This window comes from Biomphalaria glabrata, chromosome 8 (assembly GCF_947242115.1).
Source record: "Biomphalaria glabrata chromosome 8, xgBioGlab47.1, whole genome shotgun sequence".
Lineage (NCBI taxonomy): Eukaryota > Metazoa > Mollusca > Gastropoda > Planorbidae > Biomphalaria > Biomphalaria glabrata.
The window spans coordinates 39,876,836-39,892,334 of record NC_074718.1 but is presented as its reverse complement, the minus strand read 5'-3'; the positions used below and the strand labels follow the sequence as shown (position 1 = coordinate 39,892,334).

Genomic DNA, 15,499 nt, shown 5'->3' with positions numbered 1-15,499 from the left:
AGCACTCCTCTAACCTATAAAAGGGTCACGGTTGCTGAGTGGTTAAGCACTTGGCTTCTGAACCTCGGTTTGAATCTTGGTGAAGACTGGAATTTAGAGTTTCAGGATTTTTAGGGCGCCCCTGAGTCCACTCAACTCTAATGGGTACCTGACTTTAGTTGTGGAAAAGTAAAGCTGGTCACATGACACCTTCTTTAACCGTGGGCCACAGAAACAGATGACCTTAACATCATCTGCCCCATAGATGGCAAGGTCTGTATGGGGAACTTTACTACCTATAAAATGCTTCCTAATGGCATGCGTCTCAAATAGCCTCTGACAACCAGTCAAACTCAGGGCCCTCATGTATGGCTCAGATATTATTGAGTCCGTCTGAACTATTTTCACTAACATGAGAAGAGGCAAAGGCAAGTAACAGGTGCCTAAATCATTAAGCTTCATCTGGAGGGGTTGTTAGCCATTGTTGGCTACCTTCCTAGGAGAAGGAAAATTCTGAATTTAAACCTCTGCTGCCTTGCAGCTATACCCAATCAGTGCTACACCCTTACAGTGCCTGGGATGCCGCTGACCCCAAACTGTATCAGGACTCGCCACTCCTTAGGAAACATCAACTGCATTGAGGGGGGTAACTGATGTGTGGGCGACATTGTTCAAACCACAGCTAATGACAAGGCATTCTCATGAGATCCATTGTTGCTTTGCCACTGAAGAATGCCATAACAAAACAAATTTGCATTTTTATTTTTGGGGTGACTCAGCATGTAACTATATAGAGTGTATTCTGTTTCTTTAAAGCTAAATTTACAATTTCAAAGCAAAGCAGTTTCTTCTTCTCTTCTTTCCTTGTGTAATTATGTGCTAAATTAACTCGACCCTACTCCAATCCATCTGATATACATTTATATATAGTTTTATTGGTGTGTATTATTTTTATTAATGTTTTTTGTTTGTTTGTTTGTTTTTTTGCATTATCTGGTAATATTCCCCATCTCTCCATTAAGAGTGCTGAGTTGGATAACTTAAAAATTGAATTTGAGAATCATTGTGAACGACACATGAGTCTGTCTGATGAGTACCACCCATCACACATACAGACTAACCTGAAAGTTGCTGTCATGGAGGCAGATGAAGAATCTGAAGTTGTCGCAGAGAAATTTTTAGATAGTGAGTACATTTGTATCTTTAAAATAAGCATCGCTTTTATTTTGTGACTCAGTGTGCCTAAGTTTGATAAGTCTGCTTTATGCAATTTTTTATGAGCTATAATTCTCAACACTTTGAATTTGTAATCTTTATGTGTTTAAATATTTGTTTGAATAAAATACCAAAGTTTTTCATTATTCAGATGTTTCATTCTTCACATTTTTTGTTTTAAGAAATGCCAGTAAAGTTTTTGCCACTTTGTGCTTTAGCATTGGTTATATTCTATTGCGTTATTTGTAATTTATGTATTGTTTTTAAAATCCCATATGTCCTATTTTAACTATTTGCATTTGGGAGTGAGATTTATTTGATGTGCAGATAGCCAAATGTTTTAAAAACTGATTTTAGTAAGTTTACCCACAAATTTCATTTCTAAAAAAAAAAATATTTGTGAAGATTTCCTTGGCTTGCTGGCTCATCGTTTTTTAATTCAGATGACCTTTCATTTGTTCAGACATTTATTGTCATTTAGTGACTTAATCAGGTTCCACTAGATGTTTCATCTTTCTAATAGCTTAATGGTGGTTTGAAATTTTGTACTTGTCAGTAGATTCTGTGGTGAAATTAAACCCTCCTTTTCAAACACTGTTTACAAGTTCTAATAAGATAAGTCTGTTCCTAGTTATGTGTGGGATGGCTGGTTGGGAGTTTGGTTTGTGCTTGGGACTGCCCTCAGCCATCCCATGCCAACCTGCTGAAGGTTTGGACTAGTAAGTAATAATGTACATTTCTTAAGGAGTGTCTGACACTGTTACAAACAAATGTGTTCTTATCTCAAGACATATAGTCAACACTAAGAGAATGGTATTTAAATGGATTATCATTGTTTTGTTTGTTTTTTTCACAGAAGAGTTAGATGTTGATGAATTTTTGAAAAGCTTTATGGAGAAAAGAACAGTGAGTAACTGGTTTATGCTAGTTAGACTTTGTAATTATTTTGATATGGCTAGTGGACTGCTACTTTAAAAAAATCCCTTTTTGTTTGGTCAAGAGTAGACTATAATAGTATATGTATATAAACATTTGCTACTGTAGTGTAACAGTTGTCCTGCATGTCAGAAGGTCATGTCCATTGTGTGTATGTGTTACTAATACTTAAACGTCATGAGTTGTTTGTGCTCGTTCACTGTTTACTGTATTGGTTGAATATAGCCATGATATTGGTATTCTAGTATAGTTATATCATTACAGCTACGAACCTTTGCATTTTTCTTTTCAGCTTTGTCATCTACGTAGAGCAAAAGAAGAAAAATTAAACCAAATAATATTGTCACAGGGCCTGCGCTACTAGCCAAGAGACTCAGTTAGAAGTCCCACATTGTTACAAATACCTGATTTGCACATATAAATACAACTTTGTTGCAGTTTGACCTACAGCAAAGAAAGATGTTGAAACGTTCCAACTAGTCTGGTCTTGCATTATTCTAACTAGTGGATTAGTACTTTGTTTTTTTTTACTTCTTTTTAACTCTATTGAAATTCCAAACTGCAGTGAAGAGTGAAGTGGTTTAAAAAAAAAAAAAGCTGTAAGTTTAATCATGTAGAAACCTTCATCTAAGAAGTTGTTGTTTGTTTTTTTTTTTAACAAGGAGTTGGTTTCTCAGTTTCATGTTGCTAATCAAAATCTCTTCTTTGAATTGATTGATACATTTTGTTTGTTTTTACATTCATTGTATTATAATTGCTGTTGCTAACATTTTTTTTGTTATGTTTTTTGATATGATAATATCAAGAAAATCCATGACATAATAAAAAGCCTTTGGAAATATTCCTATTTCTAAGTTAAATCCAATTGGTTGTATAATTATTAATTATATTGTATTATTGTGGGGAATTTGTTAGCTTGTTAGGAGTTATGAGCTCCTATAATTATTTATTAAATCTGGGTTGTGGAATATGTTAGTACTACTTTGTGTCCAGTAAACAATGACCAAGGTGTTTTGCACTTTTTAGATTCATCTTCACCTGTCTTTTTTATCTAAGGAACTGTTCGAGCACTACACATGATCTGTCAACCATCCCTCTCCATTTCTCTATCGTTCGCCAAAATCATAGTCTGTTTCATAGACAGGCCCATCCATTTCTTGATATTGTCTTCCCATCCTATTGCAGGGCCCTATGCGAAACAGATTGCGTGGGGCCCAGTCTAGGTAGAGATAAGAATAATAAGTGAAAACTAATATTTTGTATCAGAAAATAAATTCGTCTTTACATTTACAAGTACAAAATCATGATCTAATTTACTTTACGAGCCCTGCTTGTAGCGAAGTCATACAGTATATCATCAGATTTCAGTTTCCTACATAGATCACGGTCAATAGCTAGAATTGTCAAAATGTTCAATCTATCTTCGTGAATTGTTGACCACAAGTAATTCTTGAATAGTTTGAAGCACGAGAAGCTTTCACCAGATCCCAATTACAGGCATTGTCAAAAATATTATGAGTGCAACAAAGTAGTTTGTGGAAGCAGTGTATCTCTCATTAGTGGAGCTAAAATTTCTACCAGGGTTTTAGTTGTAGAATAGGCCTAAAATTTGACAATTTTGTATATTTTTTTGAGTTCTCAGTAGAGTTTAATATGTTCGGGAGATTTCTAGGAGCTCCTGAAAAATTATAAGTTATAATGGTTAAATTTAATCATTTACACCTAGAATTAGTGCGGGGCTCACTGCAGCCGCCTATGTGGCTGCAGTGGCCTAAGGCTGGCCCTGTTCCCATCTCTTGTCTTGTCCTTTTCCCTAGTACTGTTCTCTGCAGAAATGTCTTTGCAAGTCCTGAGGACCTCATGATATGGCAGGAAAGTCATGGAAAGTCATAGCTTGCAGTTTTGACATTGGTCTGGTCATCATGGGACCCAATAGCCAATGTGATCCTTTTTCTTTATTTGTGATGTGGCGCCTTGAATCCTTCTGTAGTATTTAAGTTCTAAGAACAAGATTCTTCTCTTTACTTCTGCAGTTCAAGTCCAACATTCACAGGAATGTCACCACGACCAAGCAGTGCACCAGTCTGACTTAAAATATCGAAGGCTATGCCTTTATCTTTCCAAATGTCTTGAGCCTCACAAGTGCTCCTGTAGAATGTGCAATTCTGGCCAGTAATTCTGCTCTGGTTCCTCCGTTTGAAGTGATAGCTTCAAGATATTTTAAACTTTTGACACTTGTCAGTTATTGGCCACTGTTAAAGCCTTGCTCACTGTTAGTCAAAAATTGTAGCTCAGGGTAATCATTTCAGTCCCATGTGTGCCCTGAGATCACTGATTCAAATAACTCATAAGAAAATGTCTTTGCTTCCCAAATGTATGTTCCTGGCTCCCTTTCTCAGACACAACTGTTTTTGTTTTTTTAAAGATAGCATTATTTTGTATGTCAATAAATATTTTGTACAAAAAAAAAATTCTTACATAACTTTCCTAGTGAAAGTGGATGTTGGCATTATGTAAAGCATTGCGGAAAAAGAAATAATGTTTTAAACAAAACCTTCTAAAAGTCTCAATTTGTTATGTACCTTTATTGCTTGTTAAATAATGAATATTCCGCAGAATAGTCATTAATCTGATATTGAAATTGTCCATTACACTTATCATCTTCTTACTAGTTAATTGTTATTTCTAAGAGAAATGTTTTTTATTGATTTAAAAAGAGCTTGGATTTCTATAACATTTTTTTTCCTCCTGTCTAGAAACAATTTTGCTCTCGTTTGTTCCATTTTATTTTTTAATATAAAATTTTATTTTACTTCATGTAGTTCTGGTAACAATTAATCATATTCTTGACTTTTACATTTTATGTTCTATTCACGACTGTAATTGTTTTTTTTTCTTTTTTCTTAACCTAACTGTAAAAATTCTGCATTCCTGTCATTGACATATCAATGTCTTGTTTTCTGCAATTAATATGATAAACAGTGTTGATAAACAAGAAACCATTTTTATTGTTTAATCATTTCCCCCATGCACCGGATAAAATGTTATCTCAGATATAAAAGTCATTTATAAATACTTTAGTGACATTGGAATTACATGATACATTTTGTTAACTTAGCTTCACATCTATATTACAATGGCAATGTCTTCGGTTTCAAAGATTTAGGACGAGTGCAATGATTTACATGACTGCGCGAACCCAACCTGCTCATTTTTTCACATCTCATGCAGACAAAGCTGTAGTTCGCCGGTGGTCTATTTAAGTTTTCTCTTCATTTTCTGCACCTGTCTTCAATAATGACTTTTTTTTTTGGGTCGCAAATGTGCATCCCGTGGCCTTTGTTAGATCTTTCCAACTGTCCTTTTCAGAGGCCTTCTGGTGCCAGCCACTTTTCCTCTAAGCTATTGCTAATTTTTTATAAATATCCTTTTTTTTTTTGTGAAAGGGAAGGGGGGGGGAGATGTACAAACATTGATAAGCATGTTTGCAGCTGTATTGCCAACTTTTATATTAATTTTATAATGTGAAGAACATCTGTGAAGGCGATGCTCATTAATAAAATAGCAATGTTTGGAGAAAGAGTCTCAAGTGTGAAACTTTTTAAAGGATTAACTTTTTACTAAGTGATTTCTAAATATTCTTGAATGCACCCACCTCTTATATTATAAATCTCTGATTCTTGTTGGTGAAAGTAAAATTGGGTACCTATTGTGTTCGTCCCATGACATCCTTGTTGGAATCACAAGAGCTTAAATGTGCCTGTATCAAGGAAGTTTAGCTCATCAGAGGGAAATGTTAATGTTTCCCCTTCAGAAAAGTTTAGTTTAGTTGCTTATTTTTTTTTACCCTCATTTTTTTTAAATTGTATAAGTAGATAACAATTTTTGTTTAATATGCTTTTTAAATTATTGTTTGGTTTATTACTTTGTTTCATCTTTGTTGACTTCCATGCTCTTTCTGTGACATCATTGTTTATTTAATGTTTTCCTTTGGTATTTTGTTTGTTTTTTTGTTGTTTTTTTTGTCACAATTTTAATAAAAAACTTTTTATGTATTTTATCATAAGGTTTTTCCTTTTATTAATTCAATATTTTTTTTATAGCTAAATCTTAAAGTGAAAAAATAAAGATTTGTTGTTCTCTATCTATAAAAGCAAAGTGACACAGTGATGTTGTGAAATCCAGCTTCACTATGGCTGGATTTTAAAATACACCTGGAACTAGGTACTAGTGATGTGAAGGGTGTAGTGGTTTTACTAAATGTTCTGTTGGAGGTCTCTCTAGAAATTCAGTTTAGTATAGGGATGGTAAGCACTGTATCTTAATTAGCTGGTCTCAGAACTTTACTTAACCAAAGACTCAGAGCTTCACTTGACCTCAGAATCAGAACTTCACTTGAGTTTCAAGCCAACTTCAGCTTTCTATCAAATTATATTTATTAATTATATGAGTCAGCCATTCATTAGACCATTTTAAACTAGTTTGATTTATGAATCTGATAAAAAGACTTCATCTAGTTTTTGTTTCCCAGAAAACCTGGATTCATCATATTCAAAGTGTTATTAACTAAAAGTAAAGTTCAATCATACATTGGTACTAATACATTGGATGATTAAATTTTTTTAAAAGACATTGTGTGTTACTAAACCCAGAAGTGTTTTTCCAAATATATAATTGTGTTTGTATTTCAATTTGTCTTGCATTCTTTTAATGACAGTATTGTAAGAAATCCAGAAAATAAATCATATGTTTTGTCTGTTAGTCTAACACTTAAAGTGTTCACAGCATTTCTCTATCTCATTAACAAAAATATGTTGTGTGTACATTTTTCTATTTCCTAAGGTTCTATTAGTTATTTTTTGTTTCTGCCAAGCTGCACAATGTAGACACTTCTCTTTCAGATTATCATGTGGATAGATTGAGTTGTTTTTTTTCTTCCAGAACTAGCATGAAACTTTATGTTTGCCTCAAAGTTTGACATTTGGCATGAAGTTTAACTTTCTGTTTGTCTTAATCTTAAAGTTTGACATTGTTCTGTTGCATGCACAAATCTGTTGTTTTTTCAATATTTAATTCAGAGTGGAACTGGTGGATAGTTCAATTTATTTATTTATTAAACTTGTTTGACACGCTTCTAATCTGGCCTTCACACTTGCATATATATTTATGTTGTTACTTCTGTTTCTTCTTTTTTTACATGACGTACTATGGGAATGTTTGCAAAAGTAAAATACATTGTTTGTTTGTTTGTTTTTTTATTCTTACATTTGAGTGTATAATACTTATGTATTACCAATGAGTGGTTTCTGTACATGGACTGGTTGACCAAATCATTTTCTTTCAAAAACCAATCAATCCAGTGATGTGGAGATTACACTTAATGATTTCATTACTGCTGTCCCCTGCTATCTAGCTGAAGGCTTAAGCACAAGTACATACATAATCTTAAAATGTTTATTTGTTTTGATTTGAGAGAGAATAGCAAAGCACTTTCAAAAGCAATGAAGATTTTTTTATTAATAAGTACTTTTGGATATCTTTGAAATATTTTTGGTTATTATCTGGTATGCAAAGTGATACAAGATGGTTGTGTGGTATACACTCTGGACTGTTGACTCAATGACCCCAGTGTTGTAACCCTGCCTTCACCTTTCACTATTCTGCAGGAGGCTCGTGCTGTTATTATCTTCAGTTCTGAAGAAACATGTAAAACAGAAATGTATAAGTTCCCCTCTCAGACCTTGCGAGGTATAAGGCAGATGATGTGGCCAGCACAGCGACCAACCACCTTTACTTTTCCCCAACGAATGTCAGGTACCCATTAGAGCTGGGTTAGACTCAGAGGTGCCCTAAAGATCTCAGTCTTCACCAGGATTTGAATCTGGTATCCCTTTTCAGAAGCCAAGCGCTTTACCACTCAGCAGCAGCGTCTCCAAAACAAAAAACATACACAAAAAAAAACAAGATACAAGAAGTAGACAGAAAAATTTAAAATTAATGAAATGTTATTAATGGTCTTTTTTTAAAATCCACATTGTAAGATTTAACAATGATTTCCATTGAGTTTGATTAACTTCCTGAGGTCAGTTTGAACGGCTCATTTAGACAATGCCATTGAACTTGACGCTGGTCATTCTAAATGACCCTAACATCTTGTCATTTTTTGACAACTTACTTCACTCACATTTCTTGATGCATTTATCTCTCTCTCAGAGCTTCATACAGTTTTTTTATATCCCAGAAATGTGAATCAATCCTATTCTAAATAAATACATTAATTTATTTCCTTTATTGCTATTGGGCCTGTGGTGCACTGTTTCCACTGTCCATAATTATTGTATTTTTAATCAGACCAATCCTGAAACAAAAAATTATTTGTTTGTTTTTTTTAGCCATGATTGATTTTCAGGGTAGAACTCATAATTGTTTAACTGGATGGCTGCCTGGTCGTGCGGTATGAGCTCTGGACAGTCGTCTCAATGATCCTGAGCTCAAATTCTGTCCACCACCTTACCCCACCATCCTGTGGGAGTTTGGGCTTGGATGTAACCATCTTCATTTCTGAAGGAACAAGTAAAACAAATAATAATCAGACTGATTGAAATATATTAGTACAATAATATCTCAACCAAATGCTCAAAATTAGTTGATTTACACTAAAAAAAAAAACAAGTAATTCCCTCTGCTCCAAGACTTATTTTATCACTTTGGTATTAGTTTACGTGACTAGATACTTTTATTGGTACAATTTGTGGATTTAAAAAAGAGATTACCTGCATCTATTTAAACTATACAATTTTTTGTAGCATTTTGTATAGCTGTCTATTAAAAGAGTTGACGAAATGTAATTTTTTTTTTCTTGGTTGTAAAAAAACATTTTTTAAAAACTCAAGCATTTCTAGCTTTACAAAAACATATTTGTTTATTGTTTAGTGAATCCTGTATATTGCCCTTTTCTTGTATCTGACTTTGTTCCCATGGCCATCCTCTCCTACTCTTGTGTGTTAAAGATCACATTAGGGCCAACTCTTCAATGTCTAGCTTTATAAAGTTTATAAAAATGACACATATTATGTGTAAGTAAGTCTGCTTCACAGACCTATATATACTAAACCTATACTGGACATGGCGATCTTTAAACACTACATGTGCTTCAAATTGTGCTTGGTTTCTATGGTAGGCGAGATCTGCAACTGCAAACTACTTCTATTTCCCGATTGTATTTAAAATAAACTTAAAACAGGGGCAGGGATGCAGTGAAACAAAACAATAAGCCCTTTGTAAATGCATTTCTTATCTTATATAATACAGACGTTACTTCTAAAAAAGAAGAGGTTTTGTCTGTATTTTCTGCAGCGATTGTACCCCATGATATCCTGCTAACTATTGTAAAAAAAATGTAAGCTTAAAACCTATGGCCACACTACAAGGTCTTCGGGGCTCGCAAAGACCTTCCTTAAGGGAACAGTACCAGGAAAAAGAAAAGTCAGAGAATGCGATGGGAAAACCACATTTAAAAGAATGGACGGTCCTGCCATTGAAAGAGGTTCTAAGGCAAAAGACATAGAGGAATGGAGAAATACGGTCGACAAATTTTGCATATCTTGCATGGTGCCCCTCGTCCCATAAGCTAGGACAAATTTGTACAAATACTCCTTCTTCCCTAGTGCTATTAGAGTATGGAATGGGTTGCCTGAACTAGCCAGGAAAACCAGTGACTTGGCAGAATTGAAGTCATTGGTTATCATGCATGACTGAATGCATGACGCGTAGGACTTAAATCATCTTCTTTTTTGAAGTAACGTCTGTATTATATAAGATAAGGTCCAACAGACTAAGGGATAGATAAAGGTAAAAATAAAAATAATTTACATATAGCCCTAAAACATGCTTCCTCAATATGCTCTAATGTCATTCTCACAATAAATTAATCATACCCATTTATCTATTTTTTTTCTTTTAAAAGTTTTTTTTTTTTTTTCTGAGGCCTATGCTCAGTGCACTCTGGTCTACCATGTTCATATCACATAGTCAGTGCACTCTGGTCTACCATGTTCATATCACATAGTCAGTGCACTCTGGTCTACCATGTTCATATCACATGGTCAATGCTCTCGTCCAATCTCTTTTGTGCTCTGGCGGGGGGGGGGTCTGAAAAGTTTACTGGTTGCTTTCTTTAAGACTCAAGTCATCGAATTGTGTTGTGTCGAGTCGAATCAATGCAAAGAAAATCATAGGCCTACTCTACATCAGAAGTTGAACAATTCGTTCGAACATGCTCTACGTCGTCTGCTAAACTGCTTTAGGCCTAACGCAAGTAAAAATCGTGTAACCCGTGGACAGCTCCTACTGATTTCTTGCTAGCAGTGATATCTGGCAATGCAGAATTTGAAATCTGATCAGCACAACAACATCGGGGACTGGTTTAAAACCACAGTTGGAGTGAGACAAACAAATAAACTCCACTTATCTTATTCATGGTAAACCAGTAACACAGACTAAAAAACGCAAAATACCAATAGGTGTTATAATAAATAAAAAACTGTCATTGAATACCCATATTGACGAAACAATAAAAAAAAACAAGGTTACAAAAGACAGTTTGTGTGGAAACACAAACTCAAAATCGGCCCCCGAAGTAAAATGTTTTACATAATTCGGATAATCCTTCAGAGTTGAAGATAGTTTACTTCCTAGTCCAAACCTCCCGCAGGACGACGGGGGATGGGAGCAGGCAGGGTTTGAACCTTCGATCGTCGATAAATCCAAACGACAGTCCAGCGCGCAAACCGCACGACCAGTGGTCCACCCAGGTAGGCTTCAATATTTTCAGAAAGAACATCCGAATGAAATTATATCAAAGACAAATGAGAGATAAGAATGGAGAAAGAAGGTTAACAGATCTTGTGTAGTGCCCCAACCGTCCCGCAGATCAAAGGATACGTGAAAGTGAATGTAAAGTTAGATGTGAACCTGGCCTAACTAGTTTGTGGTCTATAGGGCAGATGATGTAAAGTTCATCTGTTTTTGTGGCCTACGGTTAACGAGGGTGTCATGTAGCCAGCACAACCACCAACCGCCTTTGCTTCTCCCCAACTAATGTCAGGTAGCCATTAGAGCTGGGTAGACTCAGAAGTTGAAAATCCCAGTCTTCACCAGGATTCGAACCCGGGACCCTCGGTTCGAACTAAATAAGTTAATTGTTTTGAAAAGGCTCAATCTCATATTCGAATCTTCAAAAAAAAATAAATAAAAAAAAAAAATTCCGCTATATAGAAAAAGTGTTCACGAAAATAATGTTTATAAGATTACTATTCGTCTTAAATTAGGTCTAACATATAATGCATACTAATTAGCTTTTTCTTATAAAAAAACTGCTTGCATAATTGATTTTAAAAATTAGAATTTTCGCTTTCAGGAAAAAAAAAGTAGCCGTTGCATCAGAACTTTGAATGGTCTAAAATATTGTGAAGTCTGATTTTCAATATCTCTTCTAGTTTACGAGATCTAAACGGGACGGACGGACAGACGGACAGACGGACAGACGGACAGACATTCCGCACAAAACTAATAGCGTCTTTTCCCCTTTCGGGGGCCGCTAAAAATCACACAAACATTAGGGTTTATTAAAAGAAATTTCTAAAAATCAAATAAGAACATAATACTAAAATGTTATTTAGGTTAGGCCAATAATAGAATATGCATCCTCTTTTTGGGACCCCTCAACTCAAGAAAACATTAAGAAACTGGAACAGACACAAAATAGAGCAGTGAGATTCATAACAAACGAATATTCACATTTGCCCTGCGACTTTGATTAGAAACCCGTTGATCCTGTGCTTCATTAATCAATGGGATATTTGAAATTCATATTTTTTTTTCCTCCAGCGTCAAGAGATGGCTTCATTTCTCTACTTAAAATATGAGCAACATTGTAGCTAGATTTTCAACCATGTCATTTTCCTGTCTCTTTCTGGTAAATATTCCCATCAATCCTTCAATCTCTAGGCGTAGTTTAACATCTTTTATTCGTGGCTCAAACCAAGAATGCCGTCATCTTTGTTTTATAATGTCGTGTTTTTTTTTGTTGTTGTTGTTTTTTAAATAGCCACACTTTCTTTATAAAACAAACGTCGCGGGCCGGATCTGGCATAGACGATGCATATGGCATGCAAATCAATGCCGAAAAAAATACAAATTATGACCTATTGCCAACGTGGTAACAAGCTGACAAGTGTCAGTATTGGTAAATACCTGGAGTTATTGTCTCAGAGGAAGCAACCAAGCTTGAAATACTAACCAGAATTGCAAAGTTTAAAGCAGCTGTTGCATAAGGATTAATACAGCGATTGGACTCAATGATAATCTGCTAACTACTGTTTAAAAAAACGCAAACTAAAGCTCTTTGGTCCTCATGGATCGCAAAGACCTTCCTTCAGGGAACAGTACCAGGAAAAAGAGGCAGACGAAGAAAGTGGTGTGAATACAACATAAAAGAATGTGCGGGCTAGTTATTGAAAGCACCATTTTCTGTTTAAACGAAAGCTTAAAATTGGTCTTGAAAAATTCCGCCAGCAGTGTTCATCATGTTGCAGATTTGTATGACTTAGTGTGTTTTGTTTTGTTTGTTGTTTTGTTGTTGTTGTCTTTTGTTTGTTTTTTTGCTTAAACCATAGTAAGATGATGCTTCTGTAATTCAATAGTTCGAAATTAATGTATAGGACACTCAACATTCAAAGCATTATGGTTTAAACGCCATGTGATTTATCTATTTGACTGAGCTTGGCGTGTTAAGACAAACTACTTTGTGTTCTCCGAAGGGTAAAAAAAGACGCGAAGTTGCATCAATCGGGTGGAAAACAATCAGGCATTGGATACGTTGTTTTTGGTTCTATGTGAGCGTAATCAAAGTTAATCAAAAGCTCAGCGGCAAAATCTTTTTATATCTCTTAGTCAAATGGAGGTATCTAGGCTCTGTAATGAAGGATGAAATTTGGGCAAATGGAAGCTTCAGTAGTAACTCGATCATGGAGTGTGTGTGTTGTTTTTTTTTGCCAGCGTCTTCGATACTAGATTTTACAGGCTTTTGAAAAAAATATAGACTATTTTTATCATTAAGAGTTTCAAACATTATCAAATCATTCTCACTCTTTATAAAGCATGTAAATAAGTAGTTGGATATGGATACTAATAAATACTGTAAATAGATAGTTGGATCTGGATAATTGTAAATGGATTGTTGAACCTTAGAGGCGGCCCTAGGTGGTGGCGAGTGGGGCAACCTCCACTGTAAATAGGTAGTTGGATCTGGATAATTGTAAATGGATTGTTGAACCTTAGAGGCGGCCCTAGGTGGTGGCGAGTTGGGCAACCTCCACTGTAAATAGGTAGTTGGATCTGGATAATTGTAAATGGATTGTTGAACCTTAGAGGCGGCCCTAGGTGGTGGCGAGTTGGGCAACCTCCACTGTAAATAGGTAGTTGGATCTGGATAATTGTAAATGGATTGTTGAACCTTAGAGGCGGCCCTAGGAGGTGGCTAGTTGGGCAACCTCCACTGTAAATAGGTAGTTGGATCTGGATAATTGTAAATGGATTGTTGGACCTTAGAGGCGGCCCTAGGTGGTGGCGAGTGGGAAAACCTCCACAGGCCTCGTGCATGCTGGTTATGATTGTGTGTTTCGTTTGTGAATGTAGTTCGCATTGGCATCTATATTGTTATTGTAAAGTAGTTACACTGAGGATGTCAATTGTAGTCAAACTGAATTTCCATTGGATTGGATCAATAAAATTTATCTTATCTTATAAGAGATTCCCTTGTTTCTGAATCTTTAGTTATCTTAATTAAAGGCCACTAAATCAATATTGGAGGACTGGGGACAAAGTCTTACTAGTAAATTTATTACAATAAATACTTGATGTAATCAAATGGCCAATAGTCTAGTACCTACGTAAGGTACTATGTTTTGTAACAATAAGAAGGTCCACAGCACAGAGGTGGACCACCCCGTTGGTGTGATGGGGTAAGTATATTACACTACACTAACGAAAAACACTCGCCAGGGTGGCGGCCAGGGACCCAGCGTACTGCTAAGGCTGCCTCTGTGGATCTGGATAGTTGGATGCAATGCTGGATTTAACTAAATGTAACACACAAAAAAAGGTTTTATCTAAGGACCCAAAACCCAAAAGATTACAGGGATATTTTATTTTGAAGACAGCGTAACCAATGGGGGAGTGGGGTGGGATGTGGATTTATTAGGGGTTCCATATCCCAAATAGCTTAGGGCTTTATCAATCTAGACCCAGTTTAGGTTGGATATGGATATTTGAAAATGGATAGTAGGATTTCGATAGTTGTGCTATTGACGATATTGTCTTAGCTTTCACATAGTTTTGGTCCTCCCGTGTGATTCATAAAATACCTATCATAGGTAACAGATGTTTGCTCTACCTGTAATTTTCAAACGTTGTTCTTTTTAATCTACACGGTTTGTTTGTTTTTCTAAAAAATCTATTTATAGCGACCACGCGCAAGAGGGCAGTGTTTCTAAAGTAACCGCAAATCTCCTTTGTCGATTCCATTCACCGATTTCGATACTCTCCCCGCACATGCCCCTTCCCCATTTATGCTTTATTTTTTTTATTTTTTTTTTTAACTTTTGGTTGATTGACTCTGCAAAGGTGAGCGCCAGGGAAAGCTCACTACTAAACACCAGCACAGAGGCCAGCGCGTGCCTCATGCTACGTGTGCAGGGAGGAGGAGGGGGGTTCTCTGTACAGTGAGCTATCATCGGCCTAAACGTCTCGGGTGCGCGTGTTTTAGAGCGATGCCATTTTTTTTCTTCATTCCTTCTTCAGCGGGAAAGAAGAGATGGAACGAAATGTGACATTTGGGTTTATTCTGAGTTTCTACATATTGTTTTGTGTTTTCTTCATTCCATCCTTTCTTTTTGTGGAATCCTGTTGTGGTCTAGTAGTTTGATTAACTGTGGATTTATTATCACGATGGATGGATTTAATCATAAAAATGTGTGTAGTATATATATATCTAAGTGTAAAGTAGTCAAGGCTAGTTTTCTTAATATATTTATGTATTGGCGTCATTGATTCTTAATAATGGCAAAGTCTTCGATCCAGAAGATTAATGTAATTCATTCTCAGCTCGGGTCTGGATTCTAACTCCAGTCCCCTTGATAGGTGGCCAAGAGGTTAATGCCATTTCTTTATTGGACATACCGGACTGCATACCGATATAGTGTGTTGGGCCAGGGCCGGACTTAGACCACTGCAACTTAGGCGGTCGCAGTGGGCTCCGCACTTTCATAGACCACGCGCTAAGTCTAGGTGTAACATATCAAATTAAAAC

The 15,499-nt window shown here is 35.8% G+C and overlaps 1 protein-coding gene across 8 annotated transcripts in view; it reads left to right on the top strand.

Moving 5' to 3' along the window:
- Positions 1-7,268, top strand: part of LOC106075977 (vacuolar protein sorting-associated protein 37A-like) — a 36,847-nt gene extending 29,579 nt beyond the window's left edge. For all 8 annotated transcript variants that reach the window (XM_056039564.1, XM_056039568.1, XM_056039567.1 and 5 more), the window contains 3 exons: positions 1,002-1,164; positions 2,051-2,100; positions 2,423-7,268. In XM_056039564.1, the coding sequence (XP_055895539.1) occupies positions 1,002-1,164; positions 2,051-2,100; positions 2,423-2,494 (285 nt within the window). In that variant the 3' untranslated portion in view covers positions 2,495-7,268. The remainder of the gene's footprint in view (positions 1-1,001; positions 1,165-2,050; positions 2,101-2,422) is intronic.
- The last annotated feature ends 8,231 nt before the right edge of the window (positions 7,269-15,499 follow it).